The following is an 18,184-nucleotide window of genomic DNA, read 5'->3' as shown; positions in this document are numbered from 1 at the left end:
TTGTTCGCTCAAATTAAAATTCTCTTCACTCAAAATAATTTTCTCATCAAAATGCAAAAATTGTGCTCGCATTTTTTTTTAACATGCGCTCAGAATAGAGGCACAAAAATAACACCATAGACTTCAAAGCATTTAACACTAAAACTGCCAAGAGGGTCTTATATTGCATGTTTTCTCTCATTTTAAAAGATGAAAATTAATGTAATTATTTTACAAATGAAAAAATGTTATTAAAGGTAACAAATCACATTCTAACTCCAGTACAAACAGATTGTTTGCTGAAGTGGACAAAGTTTGCCAACTTTAATACTCTCCTTGACTTGTACTACTGGAGTATCATTTTTAATACATTCACATGTATCCCACTGACACACGTGACACAAAGTATTTGCTGTCTCATAACTTCAGCTGTGTTGCTTGATGTTGGAGAGATACACTGGAGGCCTATGCACACTGTTTATGGGGCAGTCTGGTTAAGACAGTGTTATTCTGTGATATGTAAGTTTTGTATTGTAGAGTTGTTGAACTGTGTGTTTTTATTTAATTATCATATCAAATTAGATGTTATCAGCCTACAAATGGGAGATTTGAAATGCTTTGTTCTTCATGAATAAGGAAAAAACAAACAAATACAAAAAAAAAACAAAGACAAAATTGTTTTAACTTTTTAAAAACTTGATTTATTTATTAGACTTTTGATGTTACAAAGCTGACTATAACACAAAGATGTATGTTGAAGGACTTGACTTCAGGTTGATTATCTAGCCTTGGCCAAACCCACCGTTTTCTGGCCTCTGTTGAAGATGGAATAGTACTGTCCGAGGAAGACATTGCCCAGGATCCACAGGTTGCTACCTTGACCACTGAAGCCAGTGAGGCAGCCATAGCTCTGGGACTAAGGAGGAGATGTAACAGAAAAAAAATAAATACAATTTAGGGAATATGTAGAGAAGTTATAAAACATACAGTGGGGCAAAAAAGTATTTAGTCAGCCACCGATTGTGCAAGTTCCCGCACCTAAAATGATGACAGAGGTCAGTAATTTGCACCAGAGGTACACTTCAACTGTGAGACACAGAATGTGAAAAAAAAATCCATGAATCCACATGGTAGGATTTGTAAAGAATTTATTGGTAAATCAGGGTGGAAAATAAGTATTTGGTCAATAACAAAAATACAACTCAATACTTTGTAACATAACCTTTGTTGGCAATAACAGAGGTCAAACGTTTACTATAGGTCTTTACCAGGTTTGCACACACAGTAGCTGGTATTTTGGCCCATTCCTCCATGCAGATCTTCTCGAGAGCAGTGATGCTTTGGGGCTGTCGCCGAGCAACACGGACTTTCAACTCCCGCCACAGATTTTCTATGGGGTTGAGGTCTGGAGACTGGCTAGGCCACTCCAGGACTTTCAAATGCTTCTTACGGAGCCACTCCTTTGTTGCCCAGGCGGTGTGTTTTGGATCATTGTCATGTTGGAAGACCCAGCCTCTTTTCATCTTCAAAGTTCTCACTGATGGAAGGAGGTTTTGGCTCAAAATCTCACGATACATGGCCCCATTCATTCTGTCCTTAACACGGATCAGTCGTCCTGTCCCCTTGGCAGAAAAACAGCCCCATAGCATGATGTTTCCACCCCCATGCTTCACAGTAGGTATGGTGTTCTTGGGATGCAACTCAGTATTCTTCTTCCTCCAAACACGACGAGTTGAGTTTATACCAAAAAGTTCTACTTTGGTTTCATCTGACCACATGACATTCTCCCAATCCTCTGCTGTATCATCCATGTGCTCTCTGGCAAACTTCAGACGGGCCTGGACATGCACTGGCTTCAGCAGCGGAACACGTCTGGCACTGCGGGATTTGATTCCCTGCCGTTGTAGTGTGTTACTGATGGTGACCTTTGTTACTTTGGTCCCAGCTCTCTGCAGGTCATTCACCAGCTCACCGTTCTCATGATCATTTTGACCCCACGGGATGAGATCTTGCGTGGAGCCCCAGATCGAGGGAGATTATCAGTGGTCTTGTATGTCTTCCATTTTCTGATGAATGATCCCACAGTTGATTTTTTCACACCAAGCTGCTTGCCTATTGTAGATTCACTCTTCCCAGTCTGGTGCAGGTCTACAATACTTTTCCTGGTGTCCTTCGAAAGCTCTTTGGTCTTGGCCATGGCGGAGTTTGGAGTCTGACTGTTTGAGGCTGTGGACAGGTGTCTTTTATACAGATGATGAGTTCAAACAGGTGCCATTCATACAGGTAACGAGTGGGGGACAGAAAAGCTTCTTACAGAAGACGTTACAGGTCTGTGAGAGCCAGAGATTTTCCTTGTTTGAGGTGACCAAATACTTATTTTCCACCCTGATTTACGAATAAATTCTTTACAAATCCTACCATGTGAATTCATGGATTTTTTTTTCACATTCTGTCTCTCACAGTTGAAGTGTACCTCTGGTGCAAATTACTGACCTCTGTCATCATTTTAGGTGGGGGAACTTGCACAATCGGTGGCTGACTAAATACTTTTTTGCCCCACTGTAAATAAGGAAAGGAATTCTTATCTGACTGATGTAGGCAGAGGCTGGGAGAGTGAACTGCTGTCCATTGATGTTAAAGGTCACATCAGGCATTTGGTCAATGTTGTTGCAGCTGACCATGTACTGATGGAAAAGGAAAGTTAAAATAAGCTGCCTGTAAAATATGTAAATTTTGAAGAGTATCAGTTTCACCAGACCAAGTGGTACTTCACTCAACATATTTCTCCATATTTTTTGTTTTTTAGCACTGACCTCTCCATTCTGACTTCTTGCTCCCAGCCAAGCATTGATGTTGTCAATGTCACTTTAAGGTCCAACAATCAGAGAGGTTCCAGTGTCCACAATAGCCTCACAACCACCATTACAAGCCACAGCCTGACCATTACCAGAAACACTGTAATGGACAACACAGTATGCATTAGGAAAGAAACTTCTTTGGCAATATAGCTCTATCATGATTCTGAAACAAATATAGGGCTGTAACTTTTGGTTTTACCTGTCAACTGTGATCTAACAGTACAGTTCTTTGGAGAGAGGAATCCAGGTGGAATTGAGTACAAATTAATATATGAGGCATCTATAGATAATTTCCAGAGTCAGGTAGAATCCCGCATAATACTTATGAGCTCAGATACAGGGAGAAGAGGTTCTGGTCAGTCAAGCCTGCATTCATGTTATCAAACACAGGTGACGCACCAGAGGCAGACTTGGGTAGGCCAGACCAAGGATACCATCAGCCTGCATGTACTGCATGAAAGGGGCCTCAGTTTGGCTCAAACTAAAGATCTGATTTGTCACAGTCAGACCAGCAACCTGCCAACCAAAGATGAAGCCAGTACAGTTTGAAACCAATGGTGATGGTTTTTTGAAAAGTTCTTTTTCATACCATTCTATTGATCTCCATTTAAAACCAAAACCACTCCAAATGTTATTTAAAGAATCACATGTGAAAAACCCCTTCATTTGTGTTTTATATGTTCAGATTTCACATTCATAAATACTTTTTGAGGCAATCGCAGTTTTTACTGTGAAAGCACTGTAATACCTTTACAATTACTATTAAACAAGTGAAAGTTCTTTTCCCTGGTTTATAAAAATATTTTGGAGCAATACTTTCAGGCTAACATAGTTTTTATTTTGTAGGGATTATCATGGCGTTTTTTCATCTTTACATTTACTGTTAAACAGACTGATGTTTTGGGGTTGTTTTTGCTTGTTTTAAAATTCTCACCGTCACAGTGTCATATCCCAAGAAGCCAGTCATGCTGCCAGTGCCATACGTCATACTGAGAGGTCTGCCATACTGTCTGTATGTGCTGCTCCTACCAGGGTCAAAAAGAAAACACAGTTTATGGCAAAATGCTGTACCTCAGTTCTATTACCTAACTACCAAATCCTAAATATAAAAACCATCCATCCATAATCTGAGTTCTGATAACGGGGGCAGCAGTTTGAGCAGAGAAGCACAGACTCTCCCCACTCTGGCTACCTCTTCAACTCCAAGCCAGCCAAGAATTATAATCTCTCCAGCAGCTCCTGGGTCTTAACCAGAGTCTCCTCTTTGTAGAAGATACTTGAAACAGTTCACCTACATTGTGTGTCTATTAGAAATGTCTCAATCTTGCACACCAGATCAGGCTCCTTCCCCACCAGAGAAATAACATGTACCACTAGTTAGTTTATTGGAAGTGCCAGTCATCGTCACCGAACCCCTACGGCCCTAACCTGGGCCAGACTCCAGGGTGGGACCTTGGTAACTCAGTCTTGGGAACTGTAAACTGGACCCTTGACCCTTATATATTTTTTTGTCATTATAAAGGTTTTCAGAATCACTCTCTGACTTTGTGTGGAAATGCATTATGTAATCATAGATTTACATACTGCAGGCTGCACTGTTGCAGTAGATGGAGGGAACCCACAGGTTAGATGAGCCAGGGTCAAAGATGACTTTAAAGGACTGAGGTGGAGTTCCAATTGAGATGACTCCATAGTAAGACAACTGGAGAAGAAGAGGAGACATGAAGGTATACTCTCAAGACGTTTGTCATGTTCTCTGTATGTTGATATGCATGTTCAACGTTTAGATGATGTTACTCACACAAGCATCATTGGTCATGGATTCAGGGCCCACAGCAAAGCTCCTATCAAACTTGGCCATGGCATTGTATGGGTATTTTTGCCTATACTCCTCCCATAGACCCTGTTCCTCCAAGACCACCCTGGCCCTCTTACCCTTTTCCAGAGGGATCCTAGGAGTCATCAAAGGGAGCAAATTACATTTTGCCCATTAGGATACATTTAGAAAACTTTATTGAGCTGTGAACAGATGTTTTTTCATACCAACACCCTCTTAGAACTGCATATATAAATATTTTATACTATACGTATCTTATATTGCATATGATAGATGGCCATGTCGATCTATTACTATTTTTATTTCAAATAGTAAAAGTAAAAAATAAATAAAAAGAAGAATGAAATGAATGAAATATAGTTTGGCTGACTTACTGAACGAGGCAATCAGACAGTGCCACCATGGCAAACACAGCAAAGGCCCACTTTATTGTTTCAACTCTACCGTCTACTGCAATAGAAGATAATGTATATAAGAACAACAGAACACTTTACTCCTGTAGTCAAATATTAGGTGTACAACCCTGTTAATGGACGTGTATGTAGACTCTAAAGCATGATTGCACAGAGATGCACTCTGCATAACCCTAACCCATATTTTTCACATTAGGCTAAATCCTAAAACTTTCTATTGAAATGTAAAGAGGTGTTTTTTCATATCAGCAACCTCTTAAAAGTTTTACTATTTATGCTTCTTTTATTTTAGCGGACCTGACAGTGTGTCATATATGTCTGTAACTGTTTAAGAGAAGGCTGTAAATGGATGATTTATAGTCTGACTTACTGAACGAGGCACTTGGAGAGTGATACCATGGCAAACACAGCAAAGGCCCACTTCATTGTTTTGACTCTGCCCTCAACTGCAGTAGAAAACGATGCATATCAGACCAGAAAACTTTACTAAAATAGTAAATGTACAACTTTGTGGAAGGACCTATCTGTAGACTCTAAAGCATGAGTGGCATATATTTTCATACAGGTAGAATGATATTTTTATGTAATCCAATAAAATAATTAAAAAATAAATAAATCTCATAATATATAGCGCTTTTATTTACTACATTTATTTAAAAAGTGAAACAAAGTCTACATATGTATGTGTGCACCAAGTCTCACCAAGTCTCTGTGAAAGCGATAGCCAATCCTTTTTTTTAAAGGTCATCATCATTGTTCTGAAGTCCATAGGAATAGGACTCCCCAGGAACCTACGCCAGGATCCTGTTTGTGGACTTCAGCTCTGCCTTCAACACCATCCTTCCAGACCATCTCCGAGACAAGCTTTCCCAGATGAATGTGCCTGATCCCATCTGCCGGTGGATCACTGACTTCCTGACGGACAGGAAGCAGCACGTGAGGCTGGGAAAGAATGTCTCGGACTCCCGGACCATCAGCACCGGCTCCCCTCAGGGCTGTGTTCTTTCTCCTCTGCTCTTCTCCCTGTACACCAACTGCTGCACCTCCACCCACCAGTCTGTCAAGCTAATCAAGTTTGCAGATGACACCACCGTTATTGGGCTCATCTCTGACGGGGATGAGTCTGCCTACAGGAGGGAGGTTGAACGTCTGGTGTCCTGGTGCAGCCACAACAACCTGGTGCTGAATGCCCAGAAGACAGTGGAGATTATTGTGGACTTCAGGAAGCACACAGCCCCACTCCCCCCCATCATCCTGACTGACACCCCCATCACCTCTGTGGACTCATTCCGCTTCCTGGGTACCACCATCACCCAGGACCTGAAGTGGGAGCCCACCATCACCTCCGTCATCAAGAAAGCCCAGCAGAGGATGTACTTCCTGAGGCAGCTGAAGAAATTCAACCTGCCAACACGGACGATGATGCAGTTCTACACTGCAATCATCGAGTCCATCCTCACCTCCTCCATCATGGCGCACCGTGTGGTACGCTGGAGCCACTATGAGGGACAAACAGAGACTGCAGCGTGTTGTGCGCTCTGCTGAGAAGGTGATTGGCTGCAGACTCCCATCTCTGCAGGACCTGTACATCTCCAGGACATTGCGGCGTGCAGCTCGGATCTCAGCTGACCCTTCTCACCCTGGACACAGTCTGTTTGACCTGCTCCCCTCAGGCAGGAGGCTCCGGTCCATTCGCACCAGAACCTCTCGCCATAAGAACAGTTTCTTCCCCTCTGCTGTTGGACACATGAACAATAACCATATGACTGTTCCCGCTACTAACACATGACCCTACGCTGTGTTCACTGCATCATTCCATGTTTGGCACTGATCACCACCTGCACTCATGTATATATCTTTCAACGTAGCACTCTTAATTCTTATTCTCATGTATATATCTCATGTATAGCTCATGCACATATCTTTCTACGTAGCACTTTTAATTCTTATCCCTACTTTTATTTTTTCATGTCTATTTAAGTGCTATTTATGACACTATGTTTGCACTGAAGCACCGCAGCAATTTCCTAATGTTGTAAACCTGCTCAACATTTGGCAATAAACCCCTTTCTGATTCTGATTCTGATTCTGATTCTGATAAAATGGAGCATGATAAAAGGCCAGTGATAAGTAGCTTTGGTTTTTAGGAGCTTTTATTTTGAATATCTAATCCACTTCCTTTAAAACCTGTAAGCCCTCAAAACTTTGAATGACAGTCATATAATGAAGTATTGGCTTGAAGATGTGAGCATGTTTTTTGTGATGAATAATAGCTGTGTTTGAATGGTCCTGATAAACAGAGGGCACACTGACCCTCTTAAACACTCACAGAATCGGCCTTGATGAGTTTTAGCCTGAAAAAGAAAGGGTGGCATAGCCAAAAAGCTATGTTGCTATGGCAACCACAATCAGTGAGAAGAGGGAGAGGTGCGAAAACCCCTCGTCTGCATGAGAGGGAGACACAAAAAGACACAAACATGGATTTCCCTCTCAAACAAAAGGTTATGAAGAGAAAACTACAAATCATAATGAAATATTCTTTCACGTGGCAGCAACTTCCCGAGTACAAAATACTCTTGATCAGAGGGAAGTTGAAGCAGCACAAACATAGCACAGTTGATTGACACCAGTTTTGTTTGTTTCCGTTAATGTGGGGGGAGCTGGTTGACCTCTGATGACCTCTAGAAACTTTTATTAATATCTTTTAAATGATAGCAGCACAAACAACGATTTTTACAGCACAAACGTGTGACACCACTTTTGTTGGATTTGAAGGTGGGGCCAACTTGACTCTGAGTCGCAGTGTAAAGACAGCCAGTGCTTCTGATTTTCAGCTGAAATTTGTGGGCTACGTTCTGTAAGAGTGTGGAGAATGGAGGAGGTTAAGTTTTGGTGACATTCATGAGAGAACTATAAATCCTAATTCACACCATGGAGACCTGCTCCAAAAAGCTGACGTAGATGTTGCTGGTTCTAAGAAATAAGCACTTCAAGTTTCAGAACATGTTTACCGCCTTCTTGTTTCAGTATAGAAAAAGAAAAGGCTCTAAAAAGTGCGTCATCTCGCCCTTGGAGTCATCTTGTCCCCTTTTTGGCCCATCACAGACATCGACCTGTTTTCCCTGCGGACATACTGATGGGATTCCTGATCGTGCTTCAGTAAGAAAATTGTTTATGTTCGTGGTGTGATGTGATGTGCATGTAGAAACTGTTTTGATGTGCTTGGGTAAAAAATGATTATTTTGTCGCTTGACGCGGCGCTGATTGCACCAGCCGACTGCGCCACGCAGAGTCTCTGACTTGAGCTTGTTGGTCTGTCATCTGACTCACACAGGGTCTCCTCCACATAGCCTTCATTTACAAACTGCTTTATCAAACCAAACATTACAGCTGACAGCTGGATTTTCCTGTTTCAGTGCCACCAGCCAAACAACAAAGAACCACTTACTGCTTAAGAGACAGAGAATAAAAATGGACAGTATATCATCAGTTTCTTAACATAAAACTCACTGTTGCAGCAAGTGTAAAAAAGTGATCCCCTTAAACTAACTTTTAGTGCTATTGTCGTTATTTTGCCACATCTTTACCTCTCAGATCGATGTGGATGAAAACAGAGGTTCTCATATTTTTCTGGAATTCCCCTCTTCAGAGTTTATTAACAATTAAAAACTATCCAAACTGGATTTTACTCTTAATAGATTTTATATATGTAAGTCTCCAAAGCATTAAAATACTTTAATGTCACTTAATATTTTTCACTTTATTATCGGCAGCCTCCCTAGGATAACCACATTAATACATCCCAAATGAGGGACATGGAGTGTGTTTGTGAGTTTGTAATGCTCAGAGGTGGTCCCAGTTTGTTTTCTTGGCTGATGTAAAAATAAATGCACAAATAAATAAAGGCCATATACACAAAGAGAGTGATGAAAAAGCTGAATTCAGTTTTTAAATACATACAATAAGCATAAATGCAAGCAGACGTTTGTTCAGCATTGTTCCTGCACATGTGTAAGAGCAGTGCATCCTCCAGGGCGGCTGTAGCTCAGTAGGTAGGGAGTGGGCCATCTACCAATCAGATCAGTGATCACTAACTTAATGCTAAAGTATCCCTGGGCACTAAACTGATCCCTGAATCATTTCACGTGTTTCCCCTGGAGTCAGAGTGTGTGAGTATTAGGTTAAACGTGCTTAGGCGTAGAAAAAAAATCACTTGTATGAATGTTTGTGAATGAGCCTTGCAGTAAAGAAAGCACTTTAAGTTCTAGAATTTAGTATAAAAGTACTACATAAATACCAGTAAATGTAATCCCCTTTTCACTGTAATTACAGATGCAAGCCTGACTTTGGTTTTCAGTATGAAATCATCCAAGATGAACGCCTTCCTAGCTTTTAGTGAAAGCCAATACTAGAGTCAATCCTAGAATACAAGAGTATAAAGTGGTACAACTAATTCATCTTCATTGGCTCAACGCTTCCATATCCCCACCATAGGCTGAGTGTACTCAGGTTAAACTGTCTTGTGAAAAGGGGTTTGGAACATGAAATCCCTTTCAGGTGAGATAAAATAAGTCACGCAGATGAAAAAAAAGAACATACAAACAAAAATCCCAACAAATGTCTTCTACTTTCAACCGCTCGCTTTAGGGTCACCGTCTGCCCCCATCTCATCCATATATCCACTATAATTTGTCTGCATCTCAGCTTTGCCTCTAACTTTGTCTCCAAACTGCTTAACCTGAGCTGTTATATGTTATATATATATTTCTGTGTGTGTGTTTGTGTATAAAGTTATGTTCTCTTTGATAAATTCCTACGCTTGCAAATCTTTGATGTTGTAAAAGAGGGAATTTTCTCATTCTTGACAAAGTGAACAGATAATAAATGACATCTGTAATCAGTACATCAAGATCGTTCTCTGTTATTCTCTTAAGCCATCAGGTTTGATGAATAGTTTGGCCTACAGGGAACAAAGTTTGCTGACTTTATGACTCAGCTGAAATTATGCTTTGTAAATGTCTTTTTTTTTAGCATTTATAGTTTCCCCATTGACACATGTGACCAAAGTATTTGCTGCGTCACAGCTTCAGCTGTGTTGTTCTGTGCTGTTCATTGTGTTGTAGGCTACAGATTAATGGTAACACAAACATGTACAGGTTCTTGAAGGACAGGGTGATTTCAGAGTAATTATATAGCTTTGGTAAAACCCACTACAGTCTGGTCTCTTTTAAAGATGGAATAATATTGTCTGATGACATCACCAGGTTCTCCAGGCTGTGACCTCCAACACTGAAGCCAGTGAGGCAGTCATGGTACTGAGACTAGGAGGGAGATGTAGCAGAAGAACTCCAGCTTTAAGGAACATGAGAAGTTAAAAAATACACATTTAATTAGGAAAGAAACATGGAAGAGTGAATATCCCACATGCTTGGACAGCATTCCACAGTAATGAATGCACAAACTAGTTTTTTAGCCTTACTTTGAGACAGGGTGTTTCTAACCTTAGCGATACTACACAAATGCAAGAAAGCATTTAAACGCGTTTGTTTAATATTCCCAGGGCGGCACGGTGGTTAGCACTGTTGCCGCACAGCAAGAAGGTCCTGAGTTCAATTCCTCCATCAGGCCGGGGTCTTTCTGTGTGGAGTTTGCATGTTCTCCCCGTGTTTGCGTGGGTTCTCTCCAGGTACTCCGGCTTCCTCCCACCGTCCAAAGACATGCAGCTTGTGGGGATAGGTTAATTGGATAATCCAAATTGCCACTAGGTGTGAATGTGAGTGTGAATGGTTGTCTGTCCCTATGTGTTAGCCCTGCGACAGACTGGCGAGTGGCGACCTGTCCAGGGTGTACCCCGCCTTTCGCCCTATGACAGCTGGGATAGGCTCCCGCGACCCTGAAAAGGATAAGCGGAAGCGAATGGATGGATGTTTAATATTCACCGAGGAAACGAGCCTGATTGAAATGGCTGTGAGATTCCTCACAGCGTGACTGGAGGCCAAGATAATGTCTTCCAGAGTAACTATCTGGCTTGATAACCTGTTTTTATGTCAAATTACAATAGGTTTTATCTCAGTTTTATCTGAAGTTAGAAGCAGAAAATTAGAGGGGTTTTTTTGCAGTCTAACAAATTGGTGTGTGCCATCTTTTTTTATTGGTAGATAAAGCAGTTAAAGCATATGATGTTTGCTCTCATAGAAAACATCATGTTTGCACTGTAGTACTCTTTCTTGGCATGAAGCCATACTGCATCTCACTAATTTTCATCTAACTTCTTAACCAAGCATAAACAAGTCTTTCAGATAGCCTCATAGCATGGCATGCACTGGGTTCACCAATAGGACAGTTTAATCAAAAGATGAAGACTACTGTAACAAATGTGAAGGTGGGACAAAATGAAAACTAGAACAGCAGACCTGACTGTGAACAGGGTCAAAGGGCCCATTATTAAATCTTCAAATTGAGTAAAAAACCTTTGTCAATAGGGAAACTATGAATGCTAAAACACAAGATATATAATTAGCACAAATTTAGCTGAGTCATAAGTCAACAAACATTGTTCACCGTGGGCTAGAAAACTGGTCAAACCAGATGACTTGAGAGAGTATCCTGTACACAAATAAGTAAGGCTGTGATTTATAACTAATGACTTCATTTGTAAAAGAATAAGACAGTTCCTCTTTTATTCCTCACACACACAGGTGACTGTTGCTTATGTGCTGGGACAAAGTAGTTGCTGTTTCATAACTTTAGTTGTGTTACTCGGTGTTGTTCATTTGTCTTAGGCTACAGGTTTATTGTACGATATGCAGATTGGAGGAGAGATACAGTGGAGCTCTATGAACACTGTAATAGGTCAGTGAGGTTAACAATAAGTTATTCTGTTATATGTAAGTTTTTTATAAAGGGGTTGTTAAACTGTAGGCTTATTTGTATTATATTTGCATTTATATTAACAACGAAACTTTAGCAGAATATAAATGATGTTAAATGCCTAATACTCACTATTCACATAATCTTCTTTTAAGATCACCCATCCTCCATTTCTGTTCATATCTACACCATGGTAGAAGTCAGCTCTCTCTCTCTTTTAGACTTAAAGTCCCTACTCTTACATAAAAACTCCTGCCTTTCCTTCTCTCTGGCTCCCTCCTAACATGCCCCCCCCCCCCCTTCTTCTTCCTTTGTCTTCTGCCAGCAGTAGCACAGTTTCCACCAGCACACTCTTGGCCAACAGTACCGGAGGCGGTCATTGTTAACCTGGCCCCTATTAATCTGGTATGGAAATTTTATTCTTTATGAACCAGAATTTGAAAGTTTGTTTTGACTAAGATTTTATGCCAGATGCTCTTCCTAATGGAACTATCCCCATTTATCCAGCATTGGTTCCACTGACTGGGTTTGTCACTCCAGCACTTACATGTCAGAATGTGTTGTTCCTTAAATTATCTCTATTCCTTCGGTTAGGTAACAATATAACATGTGTATGTAAAATAGTCCTAGGCTATGTTAACACTTAAAGCAAACACACAGAAGTACACACATAACCTTATGAGGGAACACTTTCTCTGTTCAAAGATGTGGAGCATAAAGTCCAATTAAACTGTAACATTCTTTTAATTAGGGATGTTTTCTAGTTTCCTGCTCTTTGCTATTTGGAATTTTTTTTTATGTATAAGCTGACCTGCTGCTGCTCCTGCTTCTTGCCAAACAATTTCTTGGTTTATAATTTAATATTGCTATCTGAGGGACTTTTGCTTGTTCCTGGAGTGGATTTCAAACATATTGCAATGTCTGAATCAAATGGTCATGCCTTTATTCATCTGCAGAGCAGAATATCTACAGCACAGTGTCTTTACCACTTAGAGTTATAGAATGTTGTAAAGTACAGTAAAATGTTCATAAAATGGACAACAGCAAAAACGTGTGTCTTCATTTTGGTCATTTTTTTCAAATGATTCTGTTTTCCAGACACAGACATTTTTCTTCTATTGTGAGGTTTCTCACTCAGTCTCTGGTCCTTCAGAGATCCAAGCTTTCCTCTTTACTGGAATCCCATCCCCGATAGATCTTCTTAAGCCTTCTTCACTTTTGGGTCTGGGATTAAAAGCAGAATTTTCTTCTCCGTTTCCACATGGAGAAACTTCCAACAATTGGAATGTCCTCTGAGCAGCATCAGCTGAATGAGAGCTCCCAGAATGCCACGCTCTTCTTCTGGGGAACTTTTCAAACTGAGAAGCTTTTGAATACAATACACTGATTCCAGGTGTAGGGTCGGCAACTTCGCAAGAGTGCACAACACTAGCTGGCTGAGGTTGAACTGCTACTGACTCAAACTCGGAATAGGAGATATATGTATTGGGAAACATGTACACTGAAGGGACAGAGGACTGGAGTGTAGATGGCAGGGAGACTAGTAGCTTGGGATGATGGAGACTGGTCTTCCTGTGAGTAACTTCTCCTGTTATCCTTCCTTCATCTGCGCCTGTTGGTATTCCTAACTCTCCAAAGATTCTTTCACTTTTCTTCTCATAATTCATCCATGTCTTCCTTCTCCTGGTCTGAACCTCATCCAGTTTAATTTCTAGGTTGTAAATGTCCTCACTTATCTGGTTGACCCGATCAAAACGAGATAACAGAGCAGTAACACGGGGCAGCAGATTGTCTAGGTACTGCTGGACTTCAAAACCAAGCTCAGACACTGACGAGTCCTTAGACCCATTGGAGAGAGCCGAGGATAGAGGACGTGGGGACGAGAATGCGGAGGGCGAAGAAGGGGAGCGGGAATAAGAAACGGTTGAAGACAAGGTGGAGAGACAAGATGCCTGTGAAAACCTGGAAGGAGGGATGCCCATGCCTTTGAACTTCACCCTGTGTCTGAACTAGAAAGGGGAACAAATGTGCAGAATCAGTAACAACAGCTACAATTTTTAGTTACTCAGCCTTCCTGATGGAATGCTTCACATTTAGCAGTCTATTCACCTGTTTAGCCTTAGTGAGTCCCATCCATAGCTTGAGCCTTTTGATGAAGAACTCCACCATTTGATAGTCCTGAGGTTTAATGGTTGGATGAAACAACTCAGCCTGCTCTGCCCTTTAGAAGACGAAAGAAGATGGTTTATTAAAACTTAAGATCCCTCTGTGGCTCTATCTTCAGTAAATTTCAGCAAAACATTCAAAACAACATGCCATTTAACAAAACTTCCTATGATACAATGTGGCACTCAAAATTTTGTCAACCACTTATATTTTTGTGGAAATACAGAAATTCTTACTGAAAACATTACTCTATTATCACAAGAGTAATAGAAATTCAAAGATCACTTCAACAGTAAGGTGTGTAATACTGTGCAGGGTTACAAAGTGCAACTTCTTTGCAATGAAAGAGGTTTTATTTTTGCCATCGCCAAAGAACTTTATCCATTTGTGAAACACGGGGTTGGTACCATCACGGTTTGGTAGCGCTTTTGCTGAGTTTAGGCCAAGATAACATAACATCATATACAAAGCCATGAATTATGAGGTCTGCCAAGAATTTTCAAACAAAGATATCAGGACATCTATAACGTAATCGAAAAAGAAAGTTTGGCTTGCTATCAGCACTCAAAAGCCTGCATCTCTGATCTCATGGGTATTGCTGACTTTGGGATGTTTAAAAGATTTACAGATCATCTTCCTTTTTTTTTTTCCCCATTTACATTATGTTAAGGTTCAAAATATTGGGGATGGAGACAAGAGAAAAAAACCACAATAACAACACTGGTCCGGCCGGGTTAAGTCAAACGATGATTTAATGAACACACGCGTGGGAGATGGACACCGTATGCAGACAGCCTCAGATCTCAAAATGGTGGAGCATTGCTCAAACTCTTATAGCCTCTGGTGCCTCCACCTTATCATAAAAAGCCTAAACATTCACATGCTTTCTCTCACACAGCGCCTAAGCTACAACCTTGGCTCCCTGTTTATCTGCTCCTGCTGAGATTGGGCAGAAAACCTCTCCAGTATATTCTGTTCTCTTCTAATCAGACAAATAAGGCGATGACTTTCTGCAAACAGTATTTCTTATACCTCAGCAGTATAATGCATCATAAACAATATCATTCATCCACAATAAATCAGCAGTCTAATGTAATGCAAATCAGTTTAACTAATGCAATAGTTATCAGCTTCTTCTAATTCAGGAGAATAATGCAAACTAAAACTACATAATAATTCACAATCTTTAATTAGGGGTATAAGATGGCATAAAATAATATTATAATCTAACAATTACAATCAAATGAGCTGAACATAACCCGTAATACAAAATATTACTAGAACACAAAACTCAAAATGCTGGGTCAAAAGGACCCAGAACCGTGACATTATCTTTCTATCTTAAGATGGAATTTCTAGGTAACCAGACACCTAGAAGACTTTCACAGCTACAAATTGCCAAACATCAGATGTCAGTATGGCAAGATTATAAACTTGTTTAAGGCCTATAAGGGCTTAAAGGGCTATTTCTGTCTTTAAAACACAGTTTCTCAAGGGCTAACAACTTCGACAGTCTACAAAACTCTGTTGTCTTTGAAAAAAGAACAAAACCTAACTTTGGTTAAAGCAAACATAGCATCTAAAGAAAGGTAATGTTGTGTACCTGTAAGTATGGATAAGAACAGCTCCACAGAGTCTAGCCAAAACCCAAACACCTCCTCCCATGAGAAGCAGCCCATAGAGAGGGCCCAGGATGGGGTGGACCTGGCAGATTTTTTGCAGGACGATCCGACCATGAAGAAAGGACAAGACTGAGACACTGGTGTCTTGTACTGACAGGAAACCTTCTACTGATTGTGAAAAAAGCTGAAACAAACCATATCAAATATCTTTCATCTCGCCTTTTTAAATATCTTTGCTTAAGCTGATGTTTTTCTGCTCATACCACATTCCCAAGGTGAGTGCAGAGCAGCATCAGCAGCAGTAGTAGGACAGCCAGAGCCAGCAGCTCCCTCCAGGCTCTGTGCAACACTCTGCCTATCGCAGCCCACCTCTGCACAAACCGTAAGGTTCCCAGCAGCTGGAAATGGGAATGAGTTGGGTTTTTTTGTTTTTCTTTTTAAATCAAAGTGAAATATCTGTGGACATGTGTTAGACAATACTTCACCTTTAAAACAAGCAGAGTGAGCAGGGTGGCTGCACACTGAGAGGACCTTTGTGACAGAAGGGCAGCACTGTGGAAGTTGATGAAGTTGTCTGGTTGGGACCGCAGCTAAATAGCACATAAAGGTTGTTGAATACTAATTTTGTTTTGCTTGGAGGATTTTTAAAATGTTATTCTTTACCTGGGAAACACATGACGACGCACAAGACAGGAAGCGGAGCTGCAGGATAGCTGTTGTCAGCAACAAGAAGGCAAGGAGCAGCTGGAACCAGTGATGGCATTGATGCAGATACTGGGTGCGCTCAGTGGCCACAGACCACAGCTCCCCAAGTACAGTCAGGAGAGCAGAGATGAGCAGAAGAATCTGCGGTATAAAGTCATTGGATTGGGTGAAGAAGTACTTTCTATTAACTATTAAGCTCTAAATACCAGATTATGGTGAAAGATTTTCATTTGAAAGACTGCAGGATTTGTTACCGGAAGTGCCGTCTGCAGGTCCAGTCCTGACACGGATAAAGGGATGAGGAGTGGATGGATAGAGAGACAGGATGTGATGGCTTGTGTCCGAGTCTGCTCAAGTTTTACGTACACGCACAGAAATAAAGCAGACTCTCTGTGGTACTGAGTGAACTCTATAGAAAGAGCTTCAAACCTGGAGCGAAGGAAAAGAAATCATCAAATAAAAACTCACCTTTTTATTTTTGTCCTTTTTTTGTCGACTGAATATGTAAATGAATGCAATTCGATAAGCGTGACCCATGCGTAAATAAAAGCTTTGAGTTCATCATTACGATGGAGGGTAAATGTTATGCAAGAATCTGTGGGCCATAAACAAACAGATAAATAACGACATTAGAAGATGATTGGACACCACAGACAAAATGTGCACCACAGTTTTTGGTCGTTTGCGTGTTAATGCTCCATTTGATTTCAGAAGAAAAACAACGTTCCATTGTTTTGCTTTTTGGCAACTTCTAATGGGCTCACACGCCTCATTATTTGCAAAAGAGTCAATTCAACAGTATTGATGAACACACTCAGCATGTCTGAGAGAAGCACTCATGTTGCTCTGACAATTCCACTTACTGTTTCCTGCTTCTTCCTGCCGTGTGAAGGGCAGTGAGGAGCTCGGGTATCGTTCCACTGTTGTTTGACTGAAGGTGAACCGCCTGGCTACCGAGCGCATGTGTGTACTGCAGCTGCGTTAAGCCCACGAGTCGCAGTGAGGGGTTTTGGTGGAGATGTGGCACCAAGGTGTGATTGATCCACAGCTCTGTGTCAAACCAGCTGCAAGAAGAAAGAGTAGAATAAGCTGAACAGTTGCACTCCGGAGGCAACACAAACACTGTTTCATGCAGTCCACCAAACGTGTATTGACACATAAATGAAAGTAGTCCCCAGCAAAATTACCAGGCAGTAAATTTAAGGTGAGCAATTATGGACTTACATAATATATTGGGTACGGTGTCCTTGTATTGTGCTGCTGTCCTTTGTTTCTATATATAGGCGTATGTAGGTGTGCATGTGTAAGGGTGCGGCTGTGTCGGGCATCTTTAGGCATGGTGGGTGCTGACCTAACGTCGTCGGGGAGCTACATAGCAGTGTGGCTGAGAGCTCCACAACGCAGGATTGTTATGCGTGACTAGCTGTTAGTTTCCCAGCAAGCCAGTAAGTGCTAGTCTGCCGCGATTCTAGAGTTTTCTGAAGGCTGCCTTTGTGTGCGTTTACCAGGAGGATTTGCGGGAATGAGGAAGCAGCCGGTGGATGGTACACAGGGAGCAGAGACACGAAAGGGAGACACGGAACGGGAGTCGGGAACACACAGGGATTTATTGGTTGTCTTTATTTTCTGCACTGTAAATAAAAACGCTCTGTCATCATCACCAGAGTCCTGCATTTGGGTCCTCCTTTCTCTCATCCCCACGGGCTGCCAGCGCAGCCGTGACACTAATAGAAT

At 41.2% G+C, this 18,184-nt stretch overlaps 2 protein-coding genes and 1 pseudogene across 2 annotated transcripts in view; 1 reads left to right on the top strand and 2 right to left on the bottom strand.

The window, feature by feature from the left end:
* LOC101477581 (uncharacterized) overlaps positions 1–18,184 on the top strand; it is a 95,581-nt gene that overhangs the window by 37,803 nt on the left and 39,594 nt on the right. The gene's annotated exons all lie outside the window — the stretch shown is intronic.
* Positions 758–5,098, bottom strand: LOC101478512 (pepsin A-like; annotated as a pseudogene).
* pkd1b (polycystic kidney disease 1b) overlaps positions 12,056–18,184 on the bottom strand; it is a 32,640-nt gene continuing 26,511 nt past the window's right edge. The window contains exons 33-40 of the mRNA XM_076887256.1: positions 17,314–17,514; positions 16,705–16,879; positions 16,409–16,591; positions 16,231–16,335; positions 16,009–16,143; positions 15,727–15,929; positions 14,067–14,178; positions 12,056–13,966 (exon numbers count right to left, since the gene is read on the bottom strand). Coding sequence (XP_076743371.1) covers positions 13,088–13,966; positions 14,067–14,178; positions 15,727–15,929; positions 16,009–16,143; positions 16,231–16,335; positions 16,409–16,591; positions 16,705–16,879; positions 17,314–17,514 — 1,993 coding nt within the window. The 3' untranslated portion in view covers positions 12,056–13,087. The remainder of the gene's footprint in view (positions 13,967–14,066; positions 14,179–15,726; positions 15,930–16,008; positions 16,144–16,230; positions 16,336–16,408; positions 16,592–16,704; positions 16,880–17,313; positions 17,515–18,184) is intronic.

Source organism: Maylandia zebra, linkage group LG8, assembly GCF_041146795.1.
Source record: "Maylandia zebra isolate NMK-2024a linkage group LG8, Mzebra_GT3a, whole genome shotgun sequence".
NCBI lineage: Eukaryota > Metazoa > Chordata > Actinopteri > Cichliformes > Cichlidae > Maylandia > Maylandia zebra.
This window is presented reverse-complemented; position numbering and strand designations above follow the sequence as displayed.